The sequence below is a fragment of the Fukomys damarensis genome, unplaced genomic scaffold (genome assembly GCF_012274545.1).
Source record: "Fukomys damarensis isolate Sample0158 unplaced genomic scaffold, DMR_v1.0_HiC HiC_scaffold_22, whole genome shotgun sequence".
Taxonomy (NCBI): Eukaryota; Metazoa; Chordata; class Mammalia; order Rodentia; family Bathyergidae; genus Fukomys; species Fukomys damarensis.
In genome coordinates, this window is record NW_022900934.1 from 1,744,315 (window position 1) to 1,760,037 (window position 15,723).

The window sequence follows — 15,723 nt, forward strand, 5'->3', positions numbered from 1 at the left end:
GTTAAATCGCTAAGCTGCCCAGTCTGGGCTTGAACTTGGGACTCCTCCTGCCTCAGCCTACCAGGGTGTTGGTATTTCACTGCGAGTCGAGGAATTAACAGGGAGATGCTGTGGCCTGGGACATCCTCATCCTCAGTGTGACCAGGGACCAGCAGCAGGGCAGCAGCACTGGGCAAGACAGTGCCTTGAGTGCTTGGCCCTGTCCTGAGAGGAGGCAGAGAGGACCTGTGGATGGCCACTGAGATCATCAGGATGGGATCAAGTTGCGGCTGGTTCTGAGGTGGAGATGGTGCGTCGAGGCCAGGGAGGACGCGCGGGTGTAGGGCCACTATCCCCGGGCGTCAGGCACTTTACAAAGTACATGCAGTGTCCAGCTCAGATAGGATGGCATCCTGGGCTGAGTAAGGCCCCGGACTCACTCATACAGAGCTTTGGGGTTCAACCTTGTCAGTTTAGGAGGCCATATGACCCTAAGTCCTAAGGTGGGCCTCAGTCCAAGGGCTGGTGGCATCCTTCAGGACAGAGGGACACGCGGAGGCCAGTGAAGATGGGTGCAGGGGTGAGGTGGACACAAGTCAAAGGACACTAGGAGCCACTGGAAGCTGGAGGAGGCAGGCGGGCCCTTTCCCCAGAGCCTTGAGGGGAGCGTGCTGCTGGGACACCCCATTCCAGCCTCCCAAGCTCCAAACCTGGAGAATGTTTCTGTGGTTTTGTGCTGGGTGTTGTCTTTGCACCTCGAGATCTTGGGTGTTTCTGCCTCAGCCAGTCCAGCGGTGGGGCCATGTGCTAGACGCCGAAAGCCAGGAAAGCAGTAGGTGCTGAGAGGCCCTAAAGTCTAGATGGCCAGCTGGGCCAGGACAGCCCACCGGGAGGGTGGGAGGCGGACCTTTCCATGGGCAGCTGAGAACAGCGGCTATCTGTCATCAGGATGACCAGCCGCCCACAAGGCTTGTATTGGCTAAGGGGGAAAGAAAGGAGTTCGGTAGGAGAGAACCTTTACACACAGACACGGAGGTGGAAGACAGGCCGGGATGGTGGCTGGGAGAAAGCTGAGGCCCGATGGGAGCTGGAGGCTTGGCCTCTGGAGCAAGTGGATGCAGAGCTGGGGAATGAGGGCACCAGGCCAAAGGGCGGAGCATGGGGCTGGAAATCAGGTCGCTGAGGGACCTTTTCCACCCCGAATCTTAGGCCCCACAAAGGTCAGGGAGTAGCCAGACCACATGGGCCCTGCAGAGGGTGATGGTTCTGAGAGTCGGGAGCCCAGCATGGGTCAGCCAGAGCCCACGGCCAAGCATACACCCAGGAGGGCATCTGGCCAGCGCCAGCTCTGTAGCAAGGCAGGCCTGTGAGGACACAGGGAGAAGGGGCGCAGCTGTGCACTTGGGAAATGGCTCCAGCGGGGACAGGAGTCAGAAAACAGAGAGCCAGAAGCACAGCGGAAACTGGGAGACAACTGAGCAGACACCCGCTCCGGGCAAGACCCTCAGCCCTGGGGGCTCTGCGTAGCAGTCACCAGAGCACCAGCAATGCCCCCAAGAGGCCGTGGAAGCCGACGGCTCCAGAAGCAGGATAGCCTTGTGGAAATGGCCCGGGTCATGTGAGGGCACCACTCACCTACACGCGTCGAGTCAGTTTACCTGCTCACTTCACAGTATCTGTGGGCACCGTCTTGGGGTCGGGTCCTCCGAGACTTTTGGGGCACAGCAGCACCAGAACACAACCTCAGCCCCCAAGTGTGCACCTGTGGCTCTCTTCTGACCTGGGAGGGCGGCAGTGACCTTAAGAATGGCAGGGTGTGCACCTGAGGCCTCAGCACGGACAGTCACTGCAGGAAGAGCCTGGAGGGGTGGCAAATGGGCTATGGAGTCTGGGACGAGGGGGCATGGGGACAGGTTTCTTCAGGGGAATGAAACGTTCTGTAAGTGATATAGTGGTACAACTGTCAGCCTACTGCCATGCCCTCGAGTGTACCCTTCAGAGTAACTACGGTGGATGAGCTATAGCTCAATCTAAAAACAAGACGGAAGCAGTTAACTTTGTGGGGAGACGCAGTCTAGCTTTGGCTTCCTCCAGGCCAGAGCACCAGGGAGAGAACAACCACACAGCTCTGGACTCGCAGCGGTGGGGAGCCCTGGGGCTTTCTGCTATCAGGGACGCCTGCGCAACACCTGTAGTGTCTCACGATGAAGTCCCAGCAGGACAGCCGCGGGCCCAGGACACAACCTCCACTCCAGAGTGAGCCTGGGCCAGACCTCCCCTCCCCGAGTGCACAGGGTCCAGCACAAGATGAAAGCCATGGGTAATTAATGCTCTCAGGCCTGGCCTGCCTCTACAAAACCCTTTATGGTGACCTGAAAGAGAAAGCAAATAGATGCAAGACCCATCCTGGCTTCTAGGACACGAGGACCTTTGAAATTATAAGACATTAAAATAAAGCCTCCGGTGAAAGGACCTCGTGTTCTGGTTGCAGATTTGATGTTAGATCAAAACCGAATTGCTCCTGAAAGCTGAAGCACTGGCTTATTATTTGAGGTAGCTGAACCCCAACATACAGGAAGGACATCTGCCTTAGCTGTGCCCAGCAGTGTCACCTGTCTGGGACCCCTGTGGACAACCTGTGGCTGCGGTCTTCTCCAAAGGGCTGAAGGCCACCTCCTCTGCTTTCTTCTGTCCCCACCATTTCGTTTAGGAAGGGCACTCAGGAACAGGGCAGGAAGTCCAGTTGGTGAGGGGCCTTGGGCAAAGATGTGGCCTCACCATGGAAGGAAGTCTCTTTCCAGGTCACAGCACCTACAGCAGCAACCATGGCTCTCTTGGCTGCGGTCTGAGCTGAAGATGGCTGCCATTGGTCCCAGCTGCATCTTGGGGACCACTTGGCCTAGGGCAAGGACTCCTAATAAGCAGAGCTGAGAAGTTCAGCCCAGCCCACCAGGGACAAGTCTCCCGCCATACTCTTGGGACACCCTGCTGGGCTGCGGCCACCCATTGGGAACAATGCTGGCAATTCACAGCTCGCTTCACCTTTAGTTAACAACTTGCTTGTGCATTCTGAAGTCGAGCCAGAACCCGCGCATACTTGGGTCGGATATTGGGTGCATTCAGTCGTGAAGCCGAGTCTGCCTTGGCATTCGGCTCCCACAGAGCGGAGTGTGGCGTTCCCAGAGTGACAGGGAAGGAGCTGGCCCACACCGCTCCCCTCGGATGGCTGGCAGCAGCGAGCACCACTGCTCCACTGTGGTGCGATCAGAGCCCAGGCAGACGGAGCCCCTGTGGACCCCAGAGGGCTGTCCTTGTTACTGTACCACTGTGCGTGGGAAGCTGGGTGCTGGCCGTGTTGCTCTGCAGAGCTCCCCAGCAGCAAGCGTGCGGCGGCAGCATGCAGCAGGAGCCAGCAGTGCAGTCCTCCTCCTAATTAGGGGTGTTAATTAGCACAAGTGAGCCAACTCCGGCACATCAGTAGGCGAGGCTGATGGCTGCACAAAGCTCTGGGGAGCAGGCGGGCGGCGGGCGGGACACCTAGGCCGAGGGGAACCTTAGTAGAGGAACCCCGAGCTGGCAGGGAAGACAGAAGCACCAACTCTGAAACAATGACACACATACTCTCTTACGCATTCAGAGCCACCCGTGTTTTACAGCCTGGTTTGCCTGTGCAGCACCTGCTGCGGTGCCACGCTACCACCTGAGCGGCTGGCGGCCCTGGCCCAGCTCGGCCTCCACGTAGGCATCATAGAGAACCTTCAGGTGGAGCAGCAGCTGCTCCAGGTTCTCCCCAGTCAGCGCCGACAGGGCGATGACCTCCTGTCCCAGCTGGGCCCGGAGCCGGGGCAGAATGGCTCTGGCCTGTGGCAGATCAATCTTATTTGCAACGATTGTGTGGGGTTTCTCAGACAGGCCTTCTTCATACTTCTCCAGTTCGTATTTTAAGTGCTCAAACTGGGTCCACGGCTCTGGCAGGGAAAGGTCCACCACAAACAAGAGGAAGCGGCAGCGCTCGATGTGCCTGAGGAAGCTGAGCCCCAGGCCCCTGTTCTGGTGGGCGCCTCGGATGATCCCTGGGATATCTGCCACTACAGGGGACAAAGCACACGTGTCACCGCTGCCCTGTGCACCATGACCTCTAACCTCAGGCTGGGAGGGGAAACCAGGAGCCCTGTCTGGGGCCAGGCTCCCTACCTTCTAAGATTTCCCTTTCAAGGAACACCCAAAACCAGGGCCATCATTTACCCTAGTGACTCAGCAGGCCACCTGACACAGGCACCTCGGCCTTCAGATTTACAAAATGCACTGAAATATATGGGTGACAGGCACAATGCTGGAGCAATCTAATGAGGAATACTGAACACACTCCTGTCTTTCTGGCCTTAAACACGATTCAAAAAAGGGGAAAATGGCTTCCTGTACTCTATTAATAATTTGATTACCGATAGAATTCATTATAGAGTACTTTGCAAACATAAAGTGCTATACAAATAACCTTGCCAGCAGGCTTACTATTTTTAATGGGTACATTATCTGCTGGAAAAAAGTTTTCTTCTCTCAAAATGGTACAGGGAAAGCTTTTACGATCACATGTTGTCTACAGACTGATGCTGCTGAGTCCCCATAGAGGAGAGGAAATAAACGCAGTGAGAAGGAAACCTCTCCTCAGGATATTTAAACTCACATTTCTGAACTGAAACTAACAGATCCCTGAAGGGTGGGCTCCTAATTTTGCTAGAGAACAAACTTACCAACATTGTTTCAATTAGGAAAAACAACTCAACAATTAAAATAGGAAGCTAAATTTAGGAGTTACATAACCATCTTCCGGAATCACTGGGACTGTCTAAACCCACCTGCTACCTGCTGGTGGCCGGCATAGTGCACAATCCCCACGTGGGGATTCAGGGTGGTGAACGGGTAGGATGCCACAGCGGGCTTGGCATTTGAAATGGCTCGCAGGAGTGAGGACTTCCCAGCATTGGGGAACCCGACCTGGAAGAGCAAGCACAGGAGGCAGCTGACTCACAGCCGGCTGGGGCGAGGGACACTGGGCTGGGGTCAGAGGGTACGCACATCAGCAGCACGCTGATGGCACAGGCTGTGCCACAAAGCGCTTCATTCCTGCTAGGCCCAGAGATGTCCCACAAGAGGGCACCCACCATCCCGGCGTGGGCCACCGTCTTGAGCTCCAGGTGGAGAACACGCTCCTGACCCGGCTCTCCAGGACTGCAGGTCACCGGGGCGCGGTTGTCGTTGGCCAGGAAAAAGCGGTTGCCTTTCCCGCCTGCGCCCCCCAGCGCGGCAATGTACTCATCGCCGGGGCAGCTCAGGTCAGCCACGATTTCACCTCCCTCCTTCACCAGGGTGCCCGCGGGGACCTGAAAGGCAGCATGGTGTTGTTATATTCTCCACAAGTGAAGGGGAAGCAGGACAGGGCACCGCCAAGTTCCCCCTCACGGCCAGGTTCTTGAGGGCACTTATGGGGCTGGGCACACACCCTTCAGACTTCCACGTGACCAGCCCCTACATAGCTCATGGAGCAGACGCCTCCTAGGGACCCTGGGGCATCAGGCTTGGCCAAGGCGGAGCAGGGTGTGTGCTCGCTGGGCCACTTCTCCTAAGGCAATTACCTCACAGCCTTCACCAGCTCAGAGATGCATGTGGCATAGCACCAGTGAAGGGCCTGCACTGGGCTTCCCTCTGCAGGAGGGAGCCACTCTCTCCACCAACCCCAGTGGCTCTGGCTTACCTGGATGTAGAGGACAGCGCCACCTCGTCCGGAGCAGTTTTTGCTGCCGCCATCTTCTCCACTGAAGCCCTGATACTGGGACAGGACTGACGACAGGGACTTGACTTGAGGGTCAACTAGAGTTAAGAGCAAGAAACTTCACATTCCTTTGTGTTAAGACAGAACCAGCACCATGGGTAATATTCTTTTGTCCAGTTTAGGAACCTTAAAAAGCTGAATGCAGTGGCACATGGCTGTAGTCCCAGCACTCTGGGAGGCTGAGACAGGAAGGCTGGGCAACTTTGTGAGACCTTGCCTCAAAACTTAAAGTGGGGGGGCAGGTGATATAGTAGTACAAAGGACCTGAGTTCAATTCCCAGAAAGTGCTCCCAAACAAAAACAGGGAAACAGAATGGGATGATTAGAATGAAACTGTAGCAGAGGTTGCTGACTAGAAACAATTTTCAAAAAGCTGAGTTCATATTTTCCTTCAAAAAATTGCCATCTCTGAAAAACACTGAAGTTAATCATAATGCAATCATCAACTAAAAAAAAAAGCTATGTTTTTTTGTTTGTTTGTTTTTTTGAGGGTCTCTATGTAGTTGAGATGGACCTGGAACTCACTATGTAGCCCAAGCTGGTCTCAAACTCACAGAGATCCTCCTGCCTCACCCTCCCGAGTGCTGGGATTACAGGCATGCGCCACCACGCCTGGCAAATAAAAGCTTTTATTTTCTGTGACTGTTCCTGCTCCTGACCTACTAAACATTTATGCTAAACATGAGCTGAATGTAGTCAATGCTCTTTTCAGCACTTGCTGCGACAGTAATACAGATTTTATCTTCTGACACATACTGTCATGTTAGACTGCTAAAGGAAACTCTGTTCCTGAAATTAAAACTCCCAAACCCATTCAAAATTCATCGTTAGTTTTTAAAAATTACATCTAGACATCAAGTTTTTAATGCAAAAGCATGTAACGGTAAGAAGGCAGAACTTCTACTACTCCAGAGATGTAGGGGCTGTGCTTCCCCAGTCGTCCCCAGGCCACGTACCCTTCAGGATGACGTGGCCGCCACTGCCACCATCCCCACCATCGGGGCCTCCGAACTCCTTCCGGGGCTCACTGTGGAAGCAGCTCATGCCGGAGCCTCCACCTCCTCCACGGACAATCACTCTGCGATGGTCCACAAAATGCTTTTTCTACAGAGAACACAAGCACACAATGTTAGCAGAACTCCAAAATCCTTCCAAGGAGACCGAACGCCCACTTGAAATCAGTACGCCTTAACTGATTAAAGCTAGATAATTACTAAGCTCTCCTAAAATCCAAAGATATAAGCCAATTCCCACAGGTCACAAGAATTCGCAAGCTGAAGAGAATCCACGCAGATGTAAGGGTAGACCGTGTAGAAAGCACACTTCAGTTAAGATGCATTATGCCCATGCACGAACTCCCCACAACAGATGTAACCATTGTGTACTGAAACACGTGTAATAAAAAAGTAAAAAAAAAAAAAAAAAAAAAAAAAAAGAAACAAAACAAAAACTACTAAGGTACCTTTTAAAAGAGTACTATGGTATATGAATTATGTCTCAATTTATTAAAGCTATTACATTAAAAAACACACACACACACTTCAAAAAAGGAACTCGGCCTTTCTAACCTAAGAAGAGAATGCAGCCTATTTAAGAAATATTCTTTGAGCAAAGTGTCTTCCAGCTTCTCTCAAACAGAGACAAAACAGGTCCTGCTATGGAAAATTCTAGTTTTGCGGGATGTAATAAGGAGAGGTAGAGTCCTTGGACACCACCATGCTTTAGCTCTGCAGAAGGAACCTTCTGGTCCTGCCTATGTGAGGGCCCTATCTGCACACCATGCAGGGTATACTACATCCCTTGGAGGCAAAGTTTCTCTGCAGGCCCCTAACCCAGGCAAGGAATCCGAATAACCAGCTAACTAGGCTAATACTGAGTATACATTGCCTCATCCTGCAAGTCCATCTACCTTTTCTGCAGGACTGTGTGGGTGGACAAGGCCCTCTGGCCCTGACAGTGTCCCACAGCCCTTGTCAGGACTTGGGAGATGCATATTTCCATCCAAGAGGCTACAAACAGATTTAAAAAAATGAAAATACAAAATTATGTTAGGACTCTTTGGCACCACCAAATGGAAAAACCATGAATTACGATTTCAAAGGCTCTGCGTGTAATTTCACTATGCCTCAAAACTAGAATCCACCTGACTGGAAAAAAAGCACAAGTGGCGAGCACTGCACAGAAGAAAAGGCTGAGATCCCAGTCTGATCTGGGAAGAGACACGCCATGTGCTCTGCATCCTGGCTGCCAAAGTACTTTGTCAACCCACGTTGTGCTTGCCTCCAGAACGCTCACCTGGAGCCCTCACTTAGGGGAAATTAAATGAGCGGTAAATGCACATTTTCTTAAATGTAGTCAAAGATCATTCATGGTGTAGAGAGGATGTTGGTAAACAGAAAAGAAAACTTGTAAGGCTGTAACTTCAAAGGTCTACTCTGCCCCCACCCAGAGGTTTTGCATGTTCCTAGACATTAAAGAAACATCCAAGGTCACATCCAATATGCAGTGCCAAGTGAGCAGCCAGGCCCTCGCCCAGCCCAGGGAGCTCTGCCACCTGCCCTCCCTGGGCTGCCGCTGGTGATGGCAGGAAGGCCCCTTTAAGAAGCTCCACATGTTCCTTGAGTACCGCAGCCCGGATGAGCAAAGAGCAGATGGACAGAAGCCTCCACACGATGTGCTGCCACCCCAGGGAGCTTGAGGAGGGTTACTCCAGGCCAAGAATCTCACCAGTTTCTTCTCAGACAGCGGCTTCTTTCCACGGGGCTCCTGATGCTTGGTGAAGTCTGCGCAGCCCGTGGAGAGTGGCCTGAGTAGGGCCTTCTGTGGAAGGAGTCTATGGGGCTTGAGGCTAGCCTGTGTAGACAGAGCCCCCATCGCTCCCTCCAACATGGTCCAAGAGCTTGCTGAGAAGTGCCTCACAGGCATCCCGGCCCCTAGCAAAGTCAAATGGGCAAAATAAGGCACTAGGGCTAGCTCTGAGCCTCAAGCTGAAGCCAAAGCAAGTGTCCAACACATGGTGGGATCTGGTATGTGTCCTGCACAAAGCAACCTGATGAATCCAACTTTTTCCACCGGAGGCCCCTCTTGCCCTCTGGCACCCATCAGTACATTTGGGACTTGGGACAGGATCTGTTTTTTTGTTTATGTTTTGAGTGAAGGCCTTGCTTTGCAGTTCAGGCTGGGTTGGCCTCAAACTTGTGGTGATCTCCCTGCCTCAGGCTCCTGAGTGCTGGGATTGCAGGTGTGTGCGGGATGGGTCTGTGTACAGAGGATTTAAACCATTCGATCTCCAGCAGCACTGGACATACCTTAGGGGCAGTATCAAGAATCTGCTCAATGAGACTATTAAAAGGCAATCTAAACCTCAAGTCCAAACTTCTCCAGAGTGCAAAGCCCTTCTGTTCAGATGCTATTGTATCATCTCCTGTAGCTCACTGCTGTGTACACTACAACATGAAAATACCAGACGAGCACAGCAGCCAAGTGGCCAGGCATTGGAAACAGACTCCCCTCTGCTTGTCCCAGGGTGACAGGGAGGGTCACGCACCTGCTGCCTCAGTCTCCTCACTTGGAAGGTGGGTGAGGACGAGCTGGGCCGAGTCACATAGACCCAGAGCGGCAGTGGCAGCTGTCGTCCTGATAGGATGAGCAACCTCTATCTGGTCTCTGCCCCAGTTCCTCACACAGAGCTCAAACCCTTGTAATTTCCTGAGAGATGGGAGCGATACAAGTGTCTGACCCACAGCCACCAAAAGCCCCTTGGAATTTCCTGAGTGACAGGAGAGTCTTCTGCTCTAATGAGGTGCACAGCTTTAGGGTAGAGATGGTCAGCAGAAAGAGCAGGGCAGGAAGTTTGGAATTTTTACCTCCCCATCTTCCAGAGGGGGATGAGGCTGGAGACTGAGCCCACAGTCGGCGGTGTCTGCATGATGAGGCCTCTGCAAAACCCTAAAGCCAGGGCTGTGTAGAGTTCACGGGCTGGTGAGCACTGCGCCCGGAGACCCTGCAGCCCTCGCTTGGCGCACCTCTCCCCCTGGCTGTTCTGGCAGCCTTTGCAGTGTGCTTTACAACAAACCAGCAATCACCAGGTGCTGCCTCTCCAGCAGAGGTGGGGGTCCCTGGAGACCTGCTCCTTGCCACTGCATCCGAGATGAGGACAGTTTTTCATGAGTGACACTTAACCTGTGGGATTCCATTCATGGGCCAGCGTCAGAGCTGACTCGAATCTTGGGACACCTACACAGTCAGTGTTAGCAATGGTACAGGCCAGGGTCACACTCAGTGCGAGCTGCTTCTTGCTGGCAGTGGGCATCTTCTGGTAAGGTGAGGAAGACACTGACCTTGCTACCAGGAAAGGAGTCCCCTGCCTTCACCACTCCCACAGGTCCTATTCTGAGGGCGCGGTACAGGGAATCCATGCAGCTCTCCACATTTCTCAATATGCAGTTTATCTACACTGGGGGAACGTAAATGTCTGTGCACTGTATAACAAACTGCCACAAAGCCAGCACAGGTAAGCACACCAGGAGAGGACAGTCTGCCCTTTTCTAGAAGCCCCCGCTGGGTGCCACCCACTGTGCACACCCCGGCCTCTTTCCAGAGGCAACACTGCCTTCACACCGACTGTTCCATGGCCCTGCCCTCTGCACGAGGCACTCACAGTTTCAGAAGTGAAGAGCACACCTAACACACCACCACTGCAACACTTCCTGTCTTCCAGGACAAGGGTACCCCTACAGAGAAGGCCCCGAAGGGCAGCCCGCACCCCAGCCTTTCCTCAGAACAGCCTTGGGTCCTGGGGCGTCCTTCACAGGAGAGGCACACCCCGATCTCCTGTCGCCTGCACTGAGCAACCCTCAGCCCCTTGACCCTGTGCCCCGGGCAGCTGTCCTCGAATGCCCTCCTGCTGGCCTGACCTGATGGGCTCCAGACACGTGTGCTGCCTCTCCACCACCCAGCAGGTGGGCGTGTCACTGGTCGCCTGTCACTGCTGGCACTCAGAGCACTGGTCAGGGGCGGTCTGGCGTCTCCCAGGAGTAATCGCATGCATTTCGTGGGGAGGCACCGTGAGTGTGTGGGAACCTGTTTATCCAGTTCCTTATTTAACCATCAATTTACTCATTTTTATGTACTCACATTTTCCTAGTTCAGCCAACTGTCATTGAATGCTCAAACTGTTCCTACTTTGACCAGTGGAGACTGCTATGAGGCCCTGTGACCTTTTGACATATGCCACCAATCTGAGCTTCCTGCACAAGTACCCAAGACTCACCTGTCCTGTCCCTGCCCCACCTTGAAATGGGTTGCACCTAACGGAGCCTGACCCCTTGTAAAGGAGAATGGTGTTTGGGATCTAAGTCTGCATGCTGGCCTGCTCACTACTGAGGAGTTGTGGTTCCGATTGTGAACAGGGCTGGAAGCACACAGCATTTCACCTACAACCAGGCCTACTCCCAGTGGCTTTCCCATCTACCAACACCTGCCAGGAACCTCAGTTCAGACCAGTGTGTCCAATCCAGCACCACCAGATCCCCCCAGTGCCTCCTCCTGTCTTCGGCTCTAGGAGCCCAGGGGTCCCGTTGGTCCTCTCCGTATCTGCCCAGTGTCCCACTCAGTCAGCAAGCCTCACCTCACCCCTCCTCAGCAGGGTCTCCCCTCTACCTGGCCGGTTGTGAAAATATTTTTAAAATAAACCTTATCTAGAATGGCTTTAGAGCTACAGAAAAGTGGCAAAACTATTCCTAAATTCTTATGTTGTACCCTTACAAACTCAACAGTTTTTAGACATTCTTATTAATGGTGCTGACAGCACATAACATCTACACTGCTTGTGGAGCTGGTACGCGGAAATAATGCAGCTTAGCTCTTTTTCTCATCCCATTTCCCTTCTCTCCCTTTCTCCTCCTTCCATCTTTTGAGCCCCTTCCTATTTGAGGAAGATCTATCTCCATATTTTCTATTCTATTATCTATCATTTATTTTGCTCTTTATTTATAATTTGGGACAAATTCAACAATTTACATGAAATGGACACTTAAAAAAAAAATACTGGGGATCTAACTTGGGCCCCTGCGCTTGCGAAGCAGGCATGGGAACCACGAAGCTAAATCCCCAGCCCATGGACACATATCTTGAAAGATGCAACTCACCAAATAAACCCAAGAATATGACTGGGGAATTAGCTCAGTGGCACCACACCTGCCTTGCAAGTGCAAAGTTGTGAGTTCAATCCCCAGTACCAAAACCAAAGCCAAAATCCAAAAAACTCCAAGAATAAACCAACTGTTGGGTAGAGTGGTGCATGCCATAATCCCAGCACTTGGGAGGCTGAGGCAGGCAGATCACTCTAAGTTTGAGGCTAGCCTGGACTACAAAGTGAGTTCAAGACCAGCCTCAATTACATAGAGAGACCTTGTCTCACAAAGAAGAAAAAAGAATAAACCAACAGCTCCAGTATCTACTAACAAAACTGAATCTGCTAGAAAAGAACATTGCCGAAGCAAAATTCCAGACTCAGATTTTCTTGGTAAATTCCATCAAAATATCACCAAAAAAAAAAAAGCAATCTTACACCTTTTCAGGAACCAAATAAAGTAAGATCACTATCCAATTCAACTTTCGGGACTACTGTAACCCCAGTATAAAACCTTAACTTTACAAAAACATTCTTTTGCAGAGCAATATTCCTCTAACAAATATTTCTCACCAAATCCAGCATCACAAAGATCATATGCCAAGCCCCTTGTCATCCCAGGAACAAAAGGCTACTCTAGCAGTCAGAACGCAGCCCAGACCCCTCCTCATACTGATTGACCACTTCAGTACCACCCAGGACTAGGAAAACAGCAAACCAGGAAGAGAACTCTCCCTTTGTACCCCATAAGGGGTGTGTGCGGAGGCCTACTGCTAACATCACACCTGAGAAAAGGCAAGGACGCCCACTTCACGTCTATGCAATCCAGTCCTTTTATTATGTATTTACTTGGTTTTCTGAGACAGGGTCTCACTATGTTAATTGTTATGGCTGGCCCTGAACTCCATATAAGGCCTAGGCTGACCTCAAACTTGCAGTGATCCTGCCTCAGCCCCACGAGTGCTGTTATTACAGAGGTGCATCACCACACCCAATCTGGCCCTTTTAGATGCTGCAATAAAGGAAGTGAAGCCGGGGATTTAGCTCAGTGGTGCTGCTGCCTGCCTTGCAAGCACAAGGTCCCTAGTTCCATCCCCAGTGCCCAAATAAATAAAGGAAGGAAGGAAGTGAAAAGGGAGGAGTAACACTGCCCCTATCTGCAGAAAAGATGACTCATTCCATCGAAAACCCCACGAAATCTAAAACAACAATTAGAATTAATAAATTGGGCAAGGTTGCAGATTACAAAATAAAAACTTAAAAATTAAGTGTATTGTTAAATACTAGCAGCAAACAAATTAGAAATTAAATTAAGAAAGCAATTTCCAGCTGGGCATGGTGGCTCAGGCCTGTAATCCCAGCACTTGGGAGGCTGAGGCAGGAGGATCACTTTGAGTTTGAGACCAGCCTGGACTACATAGTGAGTTCCAGGTCAGTTTCAACTACATAGTGAGACCCTGTCTCAAAAAACAAAAAACAAAACAAAAAAAGAAAGCAATGTCCTTTATAGGAGTACCAAATACAGAAAGTACCTAGAAATAAACTTAACAATAAACAGTCAAAACTTCTACCTCCCTACTTCCAAAATACTGTTTTAAGTGTTTTTCAGGGATTACCTAATTTTGTCCTAAAAACTGTGAAAAAAGTACCTATTTACCAAAGAGAAAAGAGGCAAAGAGAGGTGAAAGGGCTTTGGAGTGTGAAAGTACTTAAGGGAAAAAGCCCTGAGGCTCCTCCACAGAAACACAGGCAGCTGCACTTGCAGGGAACATGGTATCCATTCCAGACTGCTGGGAAACAGGCCTCACCCACCTGGTGAGGTAAAAGCTGAAACATTGGTAAAGTGATCTACTGCAAAACCCCTGAGGCCCTCTGAATGGGCCTCATGGGGCACACTTCCTACTTTCTACCCTTTTGTCTGTCTAGAGAGGTCCACTGAGTAACACTGTTCTCTCCTAGCAAGGGAACAAGTTCAGCATTGTTCTGTACTACTGGTTGACCATCTTTATTCCTCTCCCAGTAAAGGCTATTCTTGCACTGCTTAACAATCATGAGCCACATGGGGCTATTAAACTTAATTGACATTAAATAAAATGCAAAAACTCAGTTCCTCAGTCCCACAGGCCTCATTTTGGGTTACATCCACATGTGGCCTGTCGATGCCACACAGGGCAGCACGGAGAACATTTCACACAAAGTCCCAGGGACAGCACCTATCTATACTATGCAGAGGGAACCAAGACAAGTGAGCACACCCTGTTCTTAACAGCAGCCAGTTGCCAGGCCCAGTGTAGCAAAGAACAAAAAAGCAAGACTGTGATGAGAGCCCAGGATCCGAAGCCTGCCAGAGAATGAGATGTTTTAGGGTTACAGGACAAGGCTTTGACAAACACCAGGGAAGGGGTTCATCAATGGAAAGGGCCTCCTTTGGACATTGTCACTGTTGTTCTTGAAAATGTTAGGCTCAATATCTACTGGTTTACAGAAGTTATTGCCAGGAACTTCTTTTAAACTTTCTATAAAGACTTTTATTTATTTACTTATTTGAGACAGGGTCTCACTCTGTAGTTGAGACCGACCTGGAACTATGTAGTCCAGGCTGGTCCCGAACTCATAGCAATCCTCCTGCCTCAGCCTCCCAAGTGCTGGGATTACAGGTATGCGCCACCACGCTGTCTTATAAAGACTTTTAAATGTATTCCTTACAACTGTGGCTCTGTCTCTAGTCTGTTTCACTTGACTGACTTCCTGTGACTGTACGCTTTGGCAGGCTGGAGAGAGGAGAGCTTTCTGCTTCAGTCAAGTCCCCAGACTGAGAATCACATCTGCAGTGAGGGAAGCTGTTCCCCCCAGGCCTCTTTTGCTTCCAGTGACTGAATGAATCCTCCCCTAAGCCTTAGGAGCCCAGGGGTAGAAGCAATTGCACTGCTGCAAACTCCAGGCCAAAGCACCAGCACGGCCCCTTCCTTTATCAGCGTCCTGTCTGCTTCTCCATCCCCCCAATGGGACTCAGGACCTTGCCTTTGGAGGCAGGCAGGGTGCCAATGTGCTAAATCCCCCCACTTTTGTTAATGCCCCTACAAAACAATAGAGATCAATGCAGGGACATTAAGTCACTTTCCCAAGGACAGACAGCGTCCTCTGGCAATGCATCTTACAACAGGAATCTTCACACTGAACTGTGCATCCACAGACTTTCCAAGGGAACTATAAGGCAAGGTCTTTTCCAGGAACTAATATTCTGTACCTCATCCTTCCCCACTTCTACGGGGGTCTAAACCCAGGTTCTCATCCCCAGGTTTTTGGTTTTTTTAATTTTTTAAACAAGATTTCGCTAAACTGCCCAAGGTGGACTCGAACTTGTGACCACCCTGCCTCAACCTCCCAGAGCGCTGAGGTTATGGGCGTGCCCCAGCATGCCTGGCCTGCCCCTCAGCTTTTGAAGTGCTCCCTTCGCTGACACAGACCTGCAGAGACGGGCGTGCACGTGACAGAACTGAGTCCCCCCCCCCATGTCCCTCTGACACGGGGTCCTCTCCCGTGTTTTCCAGTAACATCTCCAAAACAAGAACCCTCCATCGCATCTGAAAGTCCCTATGAAAAACTGCTGGCACAACCGCCTCCATCGGCCCAATCCAGCTGGCCGACTGCTGGGGAACGCCCCGCTCCTGGAGGCCAGAACAGACCTCGCTCGCCGCGGAGCGGCACCTCCCACGGGGGCGGGCCTCAGGGGAGCGTCCAGCGCCCGACCGAAGCGCTCCCGTTGCGCTAGAGGCTGACA

The 15,723-nt window shown here is 51.4% G+C and overlaps 1 protein-coding gene across 5 annotated transcripts; it reads right to left on the minus strand.

Annotated features, from left to right (window-relative positions):
* Positions 1 to 15,710, minus strand: Mtg2 (mitochondrial ribosome associated GTPase 2). 5 transcript variants are annotated; one of them, XM_010637696.3, is made up of 9 exons: positions 15,629 to 15,677; positions 9,676 to 9,769; positions 9,357 to 9,517; positions 8,537 to 8,742; positions 6,766 to 6,913; positions 5,732 to 5,847; positions 5,142 to 5,360; positions 4,836 to 4,974; positions 1 to 4,067 (listed from the first exon to the last, which is right to left on the minus strand). In XM_010637696.3, exons 2-9 carry the CDS (start codon positions 9,735 to 9,737, stop codon positions 3,673 to 3,675), a joined length of 1,446 nt encoding a protein of 481 aa, XP_010635998.1. In that variant the 5' UTR covers positions 9,738 to 9,769; positions 15,629 to 15,677; the 3' UTR covers positions 1 to 3,672. The 5 variants fall into 5 exon arrangements, with proteins under 5 accessions (XP_010635998.1, XP_010636024.1, XP_010635992.1 ...); XM_010637722.3 differs by lacking the exon at positions 9,676 to 9,769 and having other exon boundaries at positions 15,629 to 15,710; XM_010637690.3 differs by lacking the exon at positions 15,629 to 15,677 and having other exon boundaries at positions 9,676 to 10,199.
* Positions 15,711 to 15,723: the final 13 nt, after the last annotated feature.